The sequence below is a fragment of the Ranitomeya variabilis genome, chromosome 4 (assembly GCF_051348905.1).
Source record: "Ranitomeya variabilis isolate aRanVar5 chromosome 4, aRanVar5.hap1, whole genome shotgun sequence".
NCBI lineage: Eukaryota > Metazoa > Chordata > Amphibia > Anura > Dendrobatidae > Ranitomeya > Ranitomeya variabilis.
Window position 1 is genome coordinate 224,534,075 of NC_135235.1, and position 19,456 is coordinate 224,553,530.

General features: G+C 43.4%; 1 protein-coding gene and 1 long non-coding RNA gene across 2 annotated transcripts in view; one reads left to right on the top strand and one right to left on the bottom strand.

The window, feature by feature from the left end:
- The window catches only part of IGLON5 (IgLON family member 5), a 428,215-nt gene that overhangs the window by 334,185 nt on the left and 74,574 nt on the right, over positions 1 to 19,456 (top strand). The window contains exon 3 of the mRNA XM_077260074.1: positions 18,415 to 18,647. Within this exon, the coding sequence (XP_077116189.1) occupies positions 18,415 to 18,647 (233 nt within the window). The remainder of the gene's footprint in view (positions 1 to 18,414; positions 18,648 to 19,456) is intronic.
- Positions 1 to 19,456, bottom strand: part of LOC143770449 (uncharacterized) — an 81,860-nt gene that overhangs the window by 19,557 nt on the left and 42,847 nt on the right. The window lies entirely within an intron of this gene.

Consider the following 19,456-nt stretch of genomic DNA (forward strand, 5'->3'; position numbering starts at 1 on the left):
CACCATTCCCAATAGGTGATGTCACAGCGCACCTCCTCCCCCTGTATAATGACTGATAACACCTCTATATACAGCAGATAACACAGGATCCACCATTCACAATAGGTGATGTCACAGCTCACCTCCTCCTCCTGTACTATGACTGATAACACCTCTATATACAGTAGATAACACAGGATCCACCATTCACAATAGATGATGTCACAGCATACCCCATCCTCCTGTACAATGACTGATAACACTTCTATATACAGTAGATAACACAGGATCCACCATTCACAATAGGTGATGTCACAGCTCACCTCCTCCCCCTGTATAATGACTGATAAAACCTCTATATACAGTAGATAACACAGGATTCACCATTCACAATAGGTGATGTCACAGCTCACCTCCTCCCCCTGTATAATGACTGATAACACCTCTATATACAGCAGATAACACAGGATCCACCATTCACAATAGGTGATGTCACAGCTCACCTCCTCCTGTACTATGACTGATAACACCTTTATGTACAGTAGATAACACAGGATCCACCATTCACAATAGGTGATGTCACAGCTCACCTCCTCCCCCTGTATAATGACTTCTAACACCTCTATATACAGTAGATAACACAGGATCCACCATTCACAATAGGTGATGTCACAGCTCACCTCCTCCCCCTGTATAATGACTGATAACACCTCTATATACAGTAGATAACACAAGATCCACCATTCACAATAGGTGATGTCACAACTCACCTCCCCCTCCTGTACAATGACTAATAACACCTCTATATACAGTAGATAACACAGGATCCACCGTTCACAATAGGTGATGTCACAGCTCCCCTCCTCCTGTACAATGACTGATAACCTCTATATACAGTAGATAACACAGGATCCACCTTTCGCAATAGGTAATGTCACAGCTCACCTCCTCCTCCTGTACAATGACGGATAACACCTCTCTATACAGGAGATAACACAGGATCCATCATTCACAATAGGTGATGTCACAGCTCACCACCTCCTCCTGTTCAATGACTGATAACACCTCTATATGCAGTAGATAACACAGGATCCACCATTCACAATAGGTGATGTCACAGCTCACCTCCCCCCCCCCCGTATAATGACTGATAACACCTCTACATACAGTAGATAACACAGGATCCACCATTCACAATAGGTGATGTCACAGCTCACCTCCTCCTGTACAATGACTGATAACACCTCTATATGCAATAGATAACTGCAGGATCCACCATTCCCAATAGGTGATGTCACAACGCACCTCCTCCCCCTGTATAATGACTGATAACACCTCTATATACAGTAGATAACACAGGATCCACCATTCACAATAGGTGATGTCAAAGCTCACCTCCTCCTCCTGTATAATGACTGATAACACCTCTATATGCAGTAGATAACACAGGATCCACCATTCACAGAAGGTGATGTCACAGCTCACCTCCTCCCCCCCGTATAATGACTGATGACACCTCTACATACAGTAGATAACACAGGATCCACCATTCACAATAGGTGATGTCACAGCTCACCTCCTCCTGTACAATGACTGATAACACCTCTATATGCAATAGATAACTGCAGGATCCACCATTCCCAATAGGTGATGTCACAGCGCACCTCCTCCCCCTGTATAATGACTGATAACACCTCTATATACAGCAGATAACACAGGATCCACCATTCACAATAGGTGATGTCACAGCTCACCTCCTCCTCCTGTACTATGACTGATAACACCTCTATATACAGTAGATAACACAGGATCCACCATTCACAATAGATGATGTCACAGCATACCCCATCCTCCTGTACAATGACTGATAACACTTCTATATACAGTAGATAACACAGGATCCACCATTCACAATAGGTGATGTCACAGCTCACCTCCTCCCCCTGTATAATGACTGATAAAACCTCTATATACAGTACATAACACAGGATTCACCATTCACAATAGGTGATGTCACAGCTCACCTCCTCCCCCTGTATAATGACTGATAACACCTCTATATACAGCAGATAACACAGGATCCACCATTCACAATAGGTGATGTCACAGCTCACCTCCTCCTGTACTATGACTGATAACACCTTTATGTACAGTAGATAACACAGGATCCACCATTCACAATAGGTGATGTCACAGCTCACCTCCTCCCCCTGTATAATGACTTCTAACACCTCTATATACAGTAGATAACACAGGATCCACCATTCACAATAGGTGATGTCACAGCTCACCTCCTCCCCCTGTATAATGACTGATAACACCTCTATATACAGTAGATAACACAGGATCCACCGTTCACAATAGGTGATGTCACAGCTCCCCTCCTCCTGTACAATGACTGATAACACCTCTATATGCAATAGATAACTGCAGGATCCACCATTCCCAATAGGTGATGTCACAACGCACCTCCTCCCCCTGTATAATGACTGATAACACCTCTATATACAGTAGATAACACAGGATCCACCATTCACAATAGGTGATGTCAAAGCTCACCTCCTCCTCCTGTATAATGACTGATAACACCTCTGTATACAGTAGATAACACAGGATCCACCATTCACAATAGGTGATGTCACAGCTCACCTCCTCATCCTGTACAATGACTGATAACACCTCTATATACAATAGATAACACAGGATCCACTATTCACAATAGGTGATGTCACAGCGCACCTCCTCCCCCTGAATAATGACTGATAACACCTCTATATACAGTAGATAACACAGGATCCACCATTCACAATAGGTGATGTCACAGCTCACCTCCTCCCCCCTGTATAATGACTGGTAACACCTCTATATACAATAGATAACACAGAATCCACCATTCACAATAGCTGATGTCACAGCGCACCTCCTCCCCCTGTATAATGACTGATAACACCTCTATATACAGTAGATAACACAAGATCCACCATTCACAATAGGTGATGTCACAGCTCACCTCCTCCCCCTGTATAATGACTTCTAACACCTCTATATACAGGAGATAACACTGGATCCACCATTCACAATTGGTGAAGTCACAGCTCACCTCCCCCTGTATAATGACTGATAACACCTCAATATACAGTAGATAACACAGGATCCACCGTTCACAATAGGTGATGTCACAGCTCACCTCCTCCTCCTCCTGTACAATGACATAACACCTCTATATACAGTAGATAACACAGGATCCACCATTCACAATAGGTGATGTCACAGCTCACCTCCTCCCCCTGTATAATGACTTCTAACACCTCTATATACAGGAGATAACACTGGATCCACCATTCACAATTGGTGAAGTCACAGCTCACCTCCCCCTGTATAATGACTGATAACACCTCTATATACAGCAGATAACACAGGATCCACCATTCACAATAGGTGATGTCACAGCTCACCTCCTCCTCCTGTACTATGACTGATAACACCTCTATACACAGTAGATAACACAGGATCCACCATTCACAATAGGTGATGTCACAGCTCACCTCCTCCCCCTATATAATGACTGATAAAACCTCTATATACAGTAGATAACACAGGATTCACCATTCACAATAGGTGATGTCACAGCTCACCTCCTCCCCCTGTATAATGACTGATAACACCTCTATATACAGCAGATAACACAGGATCCACCATTCACAATAGGTGATGTCACAGCTCACCTCCTCCTCCTGTACTATGACTGATAACACCTTTATATACAGTAGATAACACAGGATCCACCATTCACAATAGGTGATGTCACAGCTCACCTCCTCCCCCTGTATAATGACTGATAACACCTCAATATACAGTAGATAACACAGGATCCACCATTCACAATAGGTGATGTCACAACTCACCTCCTCCTCCTGTACAATGACTAATAACACCTCTATATACAGTAGATAACACAGGATCCACCGTTCACAATAGGTGATGTCACAGCTCACCTCCTCCTGTACAATGACTGATAACCTCTATATACAGTAGATAACACAGGATCCACCTTTCGCAATAGGTAATGTCACAGCTCACCTCCTCCTCCTGTACAATGACTGATAACACCTCTCTATACAGGAGATAACACAGGATCCACCATTCACAATAGGTGATGTCACAGCTCACCTCCTCCTCCTGTTCAATGACTGATAACACCTCTATATGCAGTAGATAACACAGGATCCACCATTCACAATAGGTGATGTCACAGCTCACCTCCCCCCCCCCCCCGTATAATGACTGATAACACCTCTACATACAGTAGATAACACAGGATCCACCATTCACAATAGGTGATGTCACAGCTCACCTCCTCCTGTACAATGACTGATAACACCTCTATATGCAATAGATAACTGCAGGATCCACCATTCCCAATAGGTAATGTCACAGCGCACCTCCTCCCCCTGTATAATGACTGATAACACCTCTATATACAGTAGATAACACAGGATCCACCATTCACAATAGGTGATGTCAAAGCTCACCTCCTCCTCCTGTGTAATGACTGATAACACCTCTGTATACAGTAGATAACACAGGATCCACCATTCACAATAGGTGATGTCACAGCTCACCTCCTCCTCCTGTACAATGACTGATAACACCTCTATATACAATAGATAACACAGGATCCACTATTCACAATAGGTGATGTCACAGCGCACCTCCTCCCCCTGAATAATGACTGGTAACACCTCTATATACAATAGATAACACAGGATCCACCATTCACAATAGCTGATGTCACAGCGCACCTGCTCCCCCTGTATAATGACTGATAACACCTCTATATACAGTAGATAACACAAGATCCACCATTCACAATAGGTGATGTCACAGCTCACCTCCTCCCCCTGTATAATGACTTTTAACACCTCTATATACAGGAGATAACACTGGATCCACCATTCACAATTGGTGAAGTCACAGCTCACCTCCCCCTGTATAATGACTGATAACACCTCTATATACAGTAGATCAGTGATTTTCAACCTATTTTGAGCCGCGGCACACTTTTTATACTTAAAAAATCCCGAGGCACACCACCAACCAAAATGGCACAAAATGGTGCGTCCAGGTTTGAGATGAAAGTCTGCAGTCATTCTATGTGACTGCAGGCTTCTGAATTCTCACAGCGCAAGCACTGCACACTTTCAGGATTCTCCCTTGCCGGTGGCCAGAGTGGACGGTCATGACAGCACAAGTATGTGATTTGGATACTTCTGGTCACATTCTAACTAGACGTGTCCGGCCTCAGTCAATTCATTTTCATTGAATGAGGCCACACATGTCTAGTCAGCACGTGACCGCATGTATGTAAATCACCAACATCAGAGAATTATGATAGCAGTGTGCACTGTGAGAATTCAGAAGTCTGCAGTCACATAGTATGACTGCAGACTCATCACAACCTTGGACATCCCCTTTAATGTTCCTAACAAATAAAAATGAGAATTAGTATCACAAAAAAAACACATTTACATCCAGGTACCTGATAGATGACGTTGTTTGTGGAGTCGCCTCTTTCTTTTCATCTTCACCTTGTCCAGATGCCATGATGACTCTTCTCATCCACCGGCAGAGCTCGTTTCTGCAGACTTCCATCTTCTCCTGTCTTCTGCAGCACATCCCGACACAACACCCTTAAAGATAGCAGTGTTATTATAATGCTCCGGAATAACAATATCTGCCCTAGGCTGAGCCTCTGAGTAAATAATTGCCCCTCACTTTATTCCCAGCACATAATATGACCCTCACTGTCCCTCTTATGGTACATGCCATCCACACTACCCTCTCTCTCTTTTCCATACTTCACACTGCCTTCTCATACGGTGTCCCTCATAGAGAGCCCAGTCTCTCTACTGTGCCCCTTCATTACACTCCTCCTACTTGGCATACTGTCTCCTCCTGGCTGTTACCCTCACACTACTCAGTATCTATTATGTGTCCACTCACACTTTCATCCCCCCATACTGTCTGCACACATTTCTAATAGCCTCCTCCTGTACATCCCCCCCCCCTGCTAACATACCCCTTTGGTCTCTCCATATTTCCTCCTCACACATTCCCCCCTCACACATTCCCCCGACTCCCCATACTGTCCTCACACATCCCATCACCGTTGCTCCCAGTACTGTCAGCACACATTTTTCCCCTCGCTACTGTGTCCACCCCCATCTCCCCACTCACCCCCACAGAATATATCCACTGCCCTTCCGATAGAATAAATCCATCCCCTTCCACAGAATAAATGCACCCTGCCCCACACATGCTAAATAAATTCCAGCCCCCCCCACGTACACACTGAATAAATCCCCCACACACACTGAATAAATCCCCCCACACACTGAATAAATCCCCCCCCCACACTGAATAAATCCCCCCACACTTAATAAATCCCCCCACATACTCCCCATAAACCCACCCCACGCTGAATCTTCGGTGTCTTCAGCTCCACAGCACAGGAGCACTTACCACCAAGTCTCTTCTTTCTCCTGCGCGCCGGCTAGTGACGTCAGCAGCGTGATCACATGACTTGATCACGCTGCTGGCGTCGCTCTGACCCGGCAGTCAGAGCCTCAATTGTACTCGCAGCTGGTAGATGTCTGCGAGTACAATTGATCTGCGGGAGCCGGCGCGCTGCAGCTTCTCTGTGCCGGCTGTCAGCTTGACAGTCGGCACAGAGAACAGCTGACTCCCGTTCCCCGCGGCACACCCGACCATGTGTCGCGGCACACTAGTGTGCCGCGGCACACTGGTTGAAAAACACTGCAGTAGATAACACAGGATCCATCGTTCACAATAGGTGATGTCACAGCTCACCTCCTCCTCCTCCTGTACAATGACATAACACCTCTATATACAGTAGATAACACAGGATCCACCATTCACAATAGGTGATGTCACAGCTCACCTCCTCCCCCTGTATAATGACTGATAACACCTCTATATGCAGTAGATAACACAGGATCCACCATTCACAATAGGTGATGTCACAGCTCACCTCCTCCCCCTGTATAATGACTGATAACACCTCTATATGCAGTAGATAACACAGGATCCACCATTCACAATAGGTGATGTCACAGCTCACCTCCTCCCCCTGTATAATGACTGATAACACCTCTATATACAGTAGATAACACTGGATCCACCATTCACAATTGGTGAAGTCACAGCTCACCTCCCCCTGTATAATGACTGATAACACCTCTATATACAGTAGATAACACAGGATCCACCGTTCACAATAGGTGATGTCACAGCTCACCTCCTCCTCCTGTACAATGACTGATAACACCTCTTTATACAGTAGAAAACACAGGATTCACCATTCACAATAGGTGATGTCACAGCTCACCTCCTCCTCCTCCTGTACAATGACATAACACCTCTATGTACAGTAGATAACACAGGATCCACCATCCACAATAGGTGATGTCAGAGCTCACCTACTCCTCTATAATGACTGATAACCTCTATATACAGTAGATAACACAGGATCCATCATTCACAATAGGTGATGTCACAGCTCACCTCCTCCTGTACAATGACTGATAACACCTCTATATACAGTACATAACACAGGATCTACCATTCACAATAGGTGATGTCACAGCTCACCTCCTTCTCCCTGTAAAAATTACCTTTTCACCCGCTCATTAGATGATTTAATACAAAAGATAGGGTCAGAGTGAGTCTATGGCTGCTAATGTTCATGTGCATTTCTTGAATCAGCAGGAAGTTAGTCTATAATAGCCCCAGTGGCCGGTGTGAGAATTGCAAGATTTTTATTTTTTTTTATGCAGATCGTGATATTGAGAAAAATAAAACATTGCCGAGTAGAAATTAAAAATTAATTTAAACAGTTATTTCTTATATAAATATATCAACATCATTTAAAGGGAATGTCCCTTTTAAACTTATGTGCAAAGAGCCAGACAGGGGCTACCACCGACACTCTCATGCTCTTGATCAAGGTTGGTTCGACTGATCTGCTCCGTTGTGTGACGGATCCCCTTCTCAAAAAAATGAGGGTCCGAGTTAGTGGAAAGAGCCAACCTCAGGGATTGTGGTGTGGTCTGTTGCACAGGTGCCTCTCTAGAGTGCTACCGCCTGACGGTGTAACGGTTCGGAGCGTCTCGGCGTGTCTTTATATATATCAAGTGGAGCGGCAGCACTGCGGCCTGACATAGCGCTGCTGGCAAAGACTCTCGACCCTCCCCTGGGATCTCCCAGCCAGAAATTCATTCCAAACCATCCCAGCTTATTAAACCTTGATTTTCCTGACTACGGAGCAGAAATGTTTAAATCTATTTACGCGTCACTCCTCCGAATACTTCTGTGCATTGAGAGTTCTCCAAAGTGGAAAGGATATTGCTTTAAGTCGGAGGAAGAAGCGCTGAGTTTAGAACGGGGTTTTAATTTAGTGTCCTTTACATTATGATTACTCTATCATGCTTTTAGCTGACACCATAGACTTATATTTTCCTTTTTGGGGGGGTCAATTAACCCAAAAAAAAGCCTCCTTTTATTCCCCAGGACATATTTGGATTTATACATAAATTTCTGTACTTATTAAACTTTACCACTAGGTGGAGCTTTAGAGCTTTTTCTCCACTTTCCTCCTATATGTGTCGTTTTAGAACCGCACACCATGTGGTCAGGTGCGGAATTACAAGTAATATCCAAATTAGGAAAAAAAGACTATTGGGTATAGTTATATGTAACTTTATTTTTCAACCACTAGGTGGAGATTTAGAGCTTTTTTCCACTTTCCTATACATGTGCCTTAATATAACAGCACACCATGTGGTCAGGTGCGGAATTACAAGTAATATCCAAATTATGCAAAGACCGTTTGAAATAAATTATGCATAACAAATTGATGTACATTTATACAGTCCACTAGATAGAGCTTTAGAGCTTTTTCTCCATCTTCCTCTTATATGTGTCTTATTAATGACAGCACGCCCGGTGGTCAGGTGCGGAATTGCATGTAATATGCTCAATAGACTTTTATGGAATATGGATAAGTTATGACAAATTTCTGCATCCATTAGATAGTCCATTAGGTGGAACTTTTGGAGCTTTTTTTCCCACCTTCCATTTTGATGTGTCTTATTATAACAGCACACCATGTGGTCACATGCAGAATTGCAAAGGAGTCAAAATTATGTGAAGACTAATTGGAGCAAGTTACATGCACCAAATTGTCACTTTAATAATAGTACGTGAAGTGCAGCTTAAAAAAAACTTCTCCACCTTCCTCCAAAATGTGTTTTTGTATAACAGCACCCCAAGTGGTCAGGTGGGAATTGCATGTAATATCCAAATTATGTAAAGACTATTGGGCATAAGTTATTTGCAACACACTTCTGCACCAATTATATAGTCCACAAATTGGTGCTTTAGAGCTTTTTCTCCACCTTCCTCCTATGTGTGTATTATTATAACAACGCACCATGTGGTCAGATGCGAAATTGCAAGTAAATCGAAATTACCTAAGACTATTTGACATAAGTTACTTGCAACAAATGTCTGCATCCATTATACGGTCCACTAGGTGGAGCTTTAGAGCTTTTTCTCCACCTTCCTCAAATAGCTGTCTTATTATATCAACACCCCATGTGATCAGGCGGAGAACTACAAGTACAATTACAGTTATTTGGAATTTAATAAACTAACATAAGAAAAATTTGGCATAAGTTATACGTAACAAATTATTGAACCTACTATGTAGTCCACTAGGTGGCTCTTTTCCACTTTATTCCCACTTTTTCCTCTACGTGTTTTTTTTCACAACTGCACTCCATGTGGTTAGATGCGGAATTGCAAGTTGAGTCCAAATGACATAAAGTCTGTTTATAATCAAGTTTTATGTAGCAAATTGCTGTATTCAGTATATGGTCCACTAGGTGGAGCTTTAGAGCACAAGTTCTGTCTTCTTCTGGATTTGTTTTAAATAACAGCGCACCATGTGGTCAGGTGCGGAATTGCAACTGAAATCAAAATTACTTGGAATTAACAGTTTTTGATCGTCCTGACAGCCTATATACGACAGTTCTCAGTTCTGCAGTTTTAGTACAATGTAGCATGCAATGGTATCCGTACAAAGCCCTAATTATTGCACCTCCTAATACAAAGCCCCTAGCACTGGCCGTTTGCATCCCGATTGGCTCCCTGAAGATGAAAAGGGGGCAAATAGCCAAAAATGAGGTCACGTCTGATCGGTTATTAATGCTTTTTTTTTTTTTCCGTCGTAGTTTTCCCCCTTCTTCCTTACAGTCACTCACGTCTCATTTTTCTCTTCGTTCCTTTCATCTTCTCCTTAATGAAATCCCCATTTCCCCGATTCATTTGCATCAGTCGGTTAGGAGGTTAGGAAACAAATCTTTTGCATGTGAAAGTATACGGAGCACGGGAGCAGTAAACACATTTTCTCGGCTTTGACAGATGCTTGACGCGACCTTCCAGGGGTCGTTAATCAAAAAACATGACGACGTACAAGTGCAGGATGGGCGCCAACTTCTGTGCATTAATAATGCGAGCTCCACTTCCCCAATTATAAAGGCCATGAAAACATTACTGGGACCACCGTGCCCTGGACCTGGCGGGTCCCTGCTTACCTATATATATATATATATATATATATATATATATATATATATATATATATATATATATATATATCTATCCACAGTGACCTGCAGCCATTATTAGACCAACTGTATGTCTCACACCCATAATGACATCGCTGAGTAGAAATTACAACCGCTCGCTCCTATGGGGACATCAGGACGGACCAGGACTCTATCTATTCTATCTATTCTATTCTATTTCTATTCTATTCTATTCGGACTAGTATAAGGGAATATCTGGAAGTGTGGGGGCAACCATCAAAGGGGACATTAGACCCCATTAATCAACAGCTTCTACTGTAGGTAGCCTCTGTGCCCCTCATACTCAGTCTCTGCACTCCTCATACTCGGCCTCTGTACCCTTCATACTCAGCCTCTGTGTCCCTCATACTCAGCCTCTGTATCCCTCATACTCTGATTCTGCACTCCTTATACTCATCCTTTGTAACCCTCATACTCGGCCTCTGTACCCTTCATACTCGGCCTCTGCCCACCTCATACTCGGCCTCTGCACCTCTCATACTCTGGCTCTGTATCCCTCATAACTCTGGTTCTGCACTCCTCATACTCGTCCTTTTTAACCCTCATACTCGGCATTTGCGCCCCTCATACTCAGCCTCTGTACCCCTCATACTCGGCCTCTGCACCCCTCATACTCGGCTTCTGCGCCCCCATACTGGGGGATTCTCAGAATGGGGGATTCTCAGCCTCTGTGCCCCCATACTTGGCCTCTGCGCCCCCCCATACTTAGCCTCTGTGCCCTCCATACGTGGCCTCTGCGCCCCTCATACTTGGCCTCTGCGCCCCCCATACTCGGCCTCTGCACCCCCCATACTTGGCCTCTGCGCCCCCCATACTCAGCCTCTGCACCCCCCCATACTCGGCCTCTGCGCTCCCATTCTCGGTCTGTGCACCCCTATAGTGCCCAGCCTGACATTATGGTGGTTGCTCGTAGTGCGATGTGTTATGCAGTGTTTGCTGTGACTTGACATCTGATGTATATGGATGGAGAGGCGCTGTGCATTAGTATGTGCCCCCCCAGTCCACACGCTGCTCCCCACAGATTTAAGACCAGCTGTCACTAATGGCGACATTGAAGTCCCTGTGTGACCTTGTGCCACATAAAACCCCGGCGTCATCGCTTCATGTCTCTTGTGGAAGTTTTGAAGCTCAGGAACAGATGCAAATGCAGATCAGGAGCCTTGTCTGATTCCTTCTGGGGTTTACATTTTGCCTTTGAAAGTGACTGTTCCTGAGAATAATCGCATTTATTCTTTGCCTGAATGCAGTGATGACTTAAGGAACAATAGACTGACTTCCAGGGGTCATTTACTTTAGAAAAACATTTTTAAAGGGTCCATTGGGTCCCCAAATAATGGAGAGTGGTTACAAATAGCGTCACTCCCTCTGGAGGTCCTGTCCTGCCCTGCATTACACAGATAACTCATTGATTTGAATGGGCAATGTGTAATGCTTTATTTCCCCTGTGGTGGCGCTGTAGGGAAATTAAACACTTAATTTGAGACTTCTCTACAATTGATCACTTGGGATCTCAGCAGGGGACGGGGCACTTTGATCAATTTGTGGTCAAGGAACGTATTAAATAGCTTGTCCAAAATGGACAACTCCTTTAAGAAACAACTCAAGGAGGCCCTGGACATCCTTCAAAGTCCTTCTTAGCACTTTTTTTAATACTTATTAGCAGCCAGGACTGGAAATGCAGTTTTAACCACATCTATCCTTCCTACAGATGGGGCGGGATCTCTCCAAAAACCTCTTTTTGCTCCTGATGTTTCAAAAAGTTGCTTGGGCGTCCAGAGGAGCTGAGAACCCTATAACTTTATGGGAAAAATAATCCAAAAAGATTGTTATTCTTAAGATGATGGTCTCTGGGCTCAAAACTAAAGAGGTTTTGTCCCAAAGTTAAACCAAAATCAACACACTCATGTGTATTTCTTCAGAAGTCTCCAAGACCAGACTCAATCTTCTCCTTGGATTGATAGCTATATGGAGGCTATTCTCCATTCTCAGTGGTGGCAAATCTTGGGACAAAGAGTGACATGACACAAGTGCACATTCCAAAAATAGGTCTGTGTAGTAAGGGAACTGTGGTTTGGGTCTCTGTTATCTAAGACGAATGACATATAAAAGGTTGGGTCAACATTAGGTGGTCTAAAGAAGCAGAAGAACCATAAGAACGTGAGAGATTGAGTAGGCCAGTTCCAATGGGGCTTCAATGATCGCAAAATATGATTTTGTTCATAATTGTAATGCCTAGTATATTTAATATCAACGATTGGGAAACTTAAGGTTCCGAAAGTTTATATTGGCTCTAAAGACCACCGAAGACTTCCCTGATCATACAATATGTCATCTTAGATGAACCACACCTCATTGGTCTTGTGTCCCTCATAATTTATTCACAATGTTGAGCAGCAACTGATAAACTATCTACTGAAAAATTGCACATACATTTCCTTGAAACTTTCAAATAAGAACCAAAGGTTGTCTAAGGCTCTCTACTCTTCTTGTATCTTTCCGCTACCATCCTAATGAAGGAAAATTCTGCAGTGGTCTTAAAAATGCTATGTTTCATGACCAAGCAACAGTAGACTCAAGGGTGTGTGACACAGTTATCGGGTGACCTGGGGCTCCTTCCCTGTTCCTAAAACTAGGGGGCGCCATAGCTCGCCCTGCTCCCCAGGACACTTCTGTAGGTGAAGATTCCGGGGCCTCCTCCCTTGCCTTATCTTTTAAGTTAGCTCTCCATCTGTTCACCTCCCCCACCCAGTGAAGAGGGGATGTTACTGTGCACTGTAGTACACCAACCCAACAAGCAAGGCAACACAGACAAGAGTTAACAGAAAACTCCAGGCATACAAAACATTCACTCACATGTAACAGTGGAATGCACCAGGGTGTGCAGGAAGTAAAGAAACCAAAACAGAGAAGGATAAGGGAATTACCACACAAACCAAGGAACAGTCACTAATAACTCCTTCAACTCTCCTTCTCATATGTGCTCCTCTCCCTCCATTAGCCATGCAGCAAATGCTAGCTCTGACAAGGATTAGTAACAGAGCGCAGATTATAAAGGGAAAAGGAGAGGATAACCGAGCACAGCTGTGAGCACAGGGATTTCCAACATGTCCGATTAACCTCTGTTCTGCCAGAAGTAATAAACACATTTAAAATGAAGAAGTGCTTCTTCTCAGCGCCGATGTAAGAGCAATCAGATGCTGCGGTCTTCTGGCTCCACACTGTCGTGGTAACCCTGTGACAAAGGGCTTGTGATGTCATAGTGTCCTAGGATGACGTCATCTCAAATCACATGGGTAGGATACGGATCAAAGATTCACAATAAATTGAACACCAAACTACTGATCGGAGAAACACAATGTGTTCCTGAAGTTGATGGAGATGGATATGGTCTTCTTCAATCATTGGCTTCTTCAATGACCACTCAGTCCACCAAATGTTATGAGTGCAATGGTAAAGCTCTAGTATCAGAAGGGTTAAGAGCCTTTTTCCTACCACTGTGATTTATGTGTCCGTCTCGCAGTAATCATAACTACATTATGATCTCTCCGCGGGCGGTAATTCAGATCAATCCTGACATGTTGAGACTATGATGTTCTATCAGGGGAGTAGTACTATTGAGATGGGAATGTCTCCCAGAGGAGCGCGCTTCCAACACAACCTCCAAAACATTCTTAGGCGTGAAAAACTGGGAATCCTCTCCTGATGAGACGCTTAGAGATCAGGAACGGGGCGTCCTTAAATTAAAATATGGCTTTCTCCTAGGAAAAATCTGATTGCTCTTATAAAACCTGCTTTGTTGGAAGGAGAGCTCTAATTAGGGGATAACTCTCCAGGAAATAGCTGCCGCACTTCTCCAACGAGGAGCGGAATAAATCCATATTTTTTTCTATATTATCTTTTAATAGAGGGGTGTAAGGATTTATGCAACCATAACAGGGAATCACTGTTATAGCTTTACCACTGGCAATTCCTTTCATGTCACCCATACACATGTACGCTCAACTGAGGGAGCGTGTGTTCTGTAGAAGGGATAGAAAACCGCGATGGGTCATCCACCAAAAATAAAAGGATGAACCATGTTGAGATCCCGCATGGTTGTCCCTTCTTTTCCCAACATCTCCAGTCCGAGTTAAGGTGTTGGTAGCTATATAGGCAGCTGTGGCCGTACCGTCGATTTTTAGGAGGAAGTACAGTATAATATGACATAGCCCATACTAGTTATATGACACCCTATGGCGCATACGGTCTTTTTTAAGGGGAGGTGATTTCTTTTGATGTCGCACATACTAATTGTATACCAACCCTCCCTATGGCTCATACTTTTATATGGAAACTATAGATTATTCTCGTCATTTAGTCCTTTATGGTTTTTACCAGATACTTATTTATATACCCATATGGTTCATATTAGTTGATTGTCTCCCCCACGTGGCTTATATTATTTATACGGCCCATATGGCTCATATTAGTTGTATGGCTCCCTGTAGAGCATATCAATTCTATGCCCCCTATGGCTCATACTAGAGGTATTTTCCCATATGGCTCCTGCAAATTATATGGCACCCTATGGCTTACACTAGTTGTATGGCTCCCTATGGCTCATACTAGTTGAATAGCACCCCATGACTTATGCTAGTTATATGTCATCCTATGGCTCATATTAGTTGTATGGCTCCCTATGGCTCATACTAGTTGAATAGCACCCTATGGCTTATACTAGTTATATGGCACCCTATGGCTCATACTAGTAGTATAACTCCCTATGGCTCCTAAGTCATATGGCTCCCTATTGCCTATATTAGTTATATAGCTCCCTATGGCACATATTAGTTACATTGCTCCCTATGGCTCATACTAGTTGTATAGTTCCCTATGACTCATACTAGTTGTATGGCTCCCTATGGCTCATATTTGTTACATTGCTCCCTATGGCTCATGCTAGTTGTATGGCTACCCATGGCTCATACTAGTCATATGGCTGATACTAATTGTATGACTCCCTATGGGTGATACTAATTGCATAGCTCCCTATGGATCATGCTAGTTGTATGACTCCCTATGGCTTATATTAGTTGTATAGCTCGCTATGGTTGATGCTAATTGTATGGCTCCCTATGGCTCATACTAGGTTTATAGCACCAAATGCTTCATACCAGCTATATGTTCCCTATAGCTCCTACTAATTGTATGTCTTGTTATAGCTCACATCAGATATATCGCCGACTATGGCACAGAATAGTCACATGGCCCTTTATGGCTCTCTCGTTATATGGCCCCCTATGGCTCATATTAGTTTTATAACTCCTTCACCCTGTTCCTGCAATGGATCACACTAGTTATATGGCCCCCTATGTCTCATATTAGTTGTATAACCCTTGAGTCTCCATGTCATAGAAAACATTAAAATCCATAACACATCTCCAGGGAGAGGGCATTCACCCCCCTCCTTTCTTACACAGAATATCTCAAGGAGTCTAAGCTGGCAGTCTAAGAGCATCCTTGAAGTAGAACCACATGTTTAACATAGGGAAGTGAGTGGTACATATGAAAAACTAATTAAATTCCCTTTAAGGCTGAGACTGCATGCAGTGACCAAATAATGAAGACAGGACATCTATTGTGGAAATGGACATGAAGATTGAGATTTGTGGATTTAAGAGGCAGAGCAGCAAGAAATCGGACACCTCTAGAAGTAACTCTCGTTCCCTTTAGAGAAAACTGGATGTCTGCAACTAGTCAGTTTGGTGCCAATGGGAAGTTATGAATATTGGGGTTTGTATAGATCCAATATTGATGGGACATACATTCCAACATCAGGACTAATTGGGGAAGAATATGCTAATTTTTTTCATAACTGTGACACATGCCTATAAGCGTCAAATCCAGAGTGGACAGATCACTGCAAACAGCAATGTCATGTTTCATTGCTTATCTATGAAAAGGTAAAATTCGGATAAGCAATATGACAGCAATATGAAACTCCTGTGATCGTCAGGAGTGAAGATATTGTGAATGTTGGAAATATCATAATTTTCTAAATGTGAGTGTAACTTAGGTGCTGATAAAAGTACAAGGTGAATTATGATGTGTGTTTCATGCAGAGAGATACATATCAGTGTATGCATGATCCAAGGTCATAGAATGTCTCCAATCCAAGTGCTCTCTTTCGCTAATCTCTGAGCCATTTCTGTGACCATCATTTAGTAAGTTTCTTTTGTTAATCCTGTTTATTTTATGTAATTGTATATGTTGTATTGTTTTTTCCCCTTTGTAAAATATCTTGTACTGTCTATTGTTTATAAACACTGCCTATCTTTCCGGATTAAACATAAAATGTAATAGTTCTATTTCTTTTGTTCTGTAAACCACACTCCTGAAAGCCATAGAACCCAGGCATCCAATCCACCTGTATAAACTATTGTAGGTGACAGCGAGTAGTTCTGGGATTATCGTGGAGTTAGCAGGGACCGGACCGGGCTATATTTATATTCCATAGATAGGAATCTGAGGTGTGTATATATAATACACTCACTGTTATTTCTCCATTTATATGGTCCTTGATGGCTCATATCAGACATATTGCCATGTAAGGCTTCAGCTATCTTATGATACCTTGATGGGGTCATGTATATGAAGGGAACGTTATTGAACATTTTTTTTATGGCTCCTGATTGCCTTGAATTTTTGATCCAGCCCCAGCATCCCCCAGCTCCGCACAAATAGCTCCAGCATCTATAAAGCAGGTGCTTTCCCACATGGTAATCAATGCAGTCTGAAAGTTTTCCACTCTTTAGACCCTCGCCGACTCAGCTGGGCCACTGTGTTTTGGATTAGAAGTCGGTAGGAGTCTATAGACGTTGTGGAAAGTCTTTTATAAATAAGGAAATAACGGGGCTATCGGATCCGGCTTCATACCAAGTGCTATAACAGGAAAGGATCCAGCTGTGAAGACGAGTCTATAGAAAAGAGACACGATATGACGGCTGGAAGGCAATGCATTATCCAAAAGGATAAAAACACATGGTGGAGATGTCAATGACACTTGGAAAGGCTTTGCGAATGTAATCTTCTATCAAGAGTCATGTGGACTTCTACAGTCTCGCTATCGCTGAGCGATGAGGTTTAGAGATGACCCTTTGACATTCGATGAGGGCAGGGAGTGGGGTATTGATAAGATGAGGGTATTATAATGGCCGATACATGCGAAGGAACGGAATATCTTCTACATCGAGTAGAGGGAAATCTCAGGATCAAGGTAGATACGACTTCTACAAAATTACTGCCAGTTCTGAAATTCTTGGCTTGATTTCTACAAATGTTTTTTGGTTGTAACCTAAGGACATTTATTAGATCGTTGTAGGATTTACAGTGAAAGAATGGGGAAACCACATCCCCTGTGTTCCAGAAAGTTTAAGACCAAGGCCAGGAGGAATTGTGGCCTCCTGCTCCACTGAAGGTTTATGACCCTTCTTTAGGTGGCCATCAAAAAACAGGGCCACACTTGTACTTGGCTCAGGTTTAGGTTTGCAACTCAGAGTGAAAGGGACCGAGATGTAATAATGCAAAATGTGGACAGGAAGGGGGGCGTTGTTGTTAGAAGAGAGAAGCCATATTTTTAAGACATTCAAGAGCTCATATCCTCCTCTGTCCATTCCAATGACTAAAGGTGAAATCATGATGTTTTGGGGTTTCTTTTGTCTTCCAGTTGTTCGATTGATGACCAAGTAACGCGAGTGGCCTGGCTCAACCGGTCCAACATCCTGTATGCGGGCAATGACAAATGGTCCATAGACCCTCGCGTCCAACTACTCAATTACAACAAAACCGAATTCAGCATCATCATTACCCAACTGGATGTAGCGGATGAAGGTCTATACACCTGCTCCTACCAGACCCAGGATAAGCCCCACACTACCCAGGCCTATCTCATAGTGCAAGGTAAGTCCCTGAAACCTCCATCCATCCTGACAAAGTATGCTTATAAGGCGCCTCCACTGGGTCCGTACTTTGATGATGTCCCCTATACCAACCTATATGGAGGCAGCCATGTTGTTGACTACATGTTGGCCATGGGTACAAAACTCTTAAAGGACCAGTGGCGCAAGCCCCAAGGCCACAGTAACTGTTCCCATCATTGTAACTCCACATGGTGATAATAGTCCTTTTGTGCCCCCCACAAATTATTGGGTACCCCTGAAAGAAGTAATCCTCCTTCACATGGCCCATGAAGTAATAGTGCCCTTTGTGCTTCCTCAAAGTTATAAAATATTTCATTCCTCATACAGAGAAATACTGCCCCCCAAAAAAAACATAATAGCACACCCTGTGTCCTGCAAAAGCAGAACAGCCCTCTGTGTCTGTCCTCTCTAAATTATACCCCCCCTTAGTGCCTTCTCAGCTACATAATCCCCTTTTTGCCCCCTAGTTATAGTATCCCCCGAGTTGCCCTGAAAAGTAATACTGACCCTTCGGTGCCACCTTAAATATTACCTATCTTGTGCCTCAATGTAAAAGTGCCCCCACACAATGATAATTTATTCAGTCGCCATGACAGCACTACGAGAGAGGGGATCCGCCCTTCAGGGACAGGAAACCTACAGACATAAAAGGGCGGTACCTCTCTCCCGCATCAGTTGGTTTCCTGTCCCTGACAGGGGAACCTCTTCAGGCAGGCCCTAAGAAGAGGGTCGAAGAAAAAGAAAGTATCCCACTCCTGACAGTCCGATGCAGGTAGCGGAGGTTCCCTA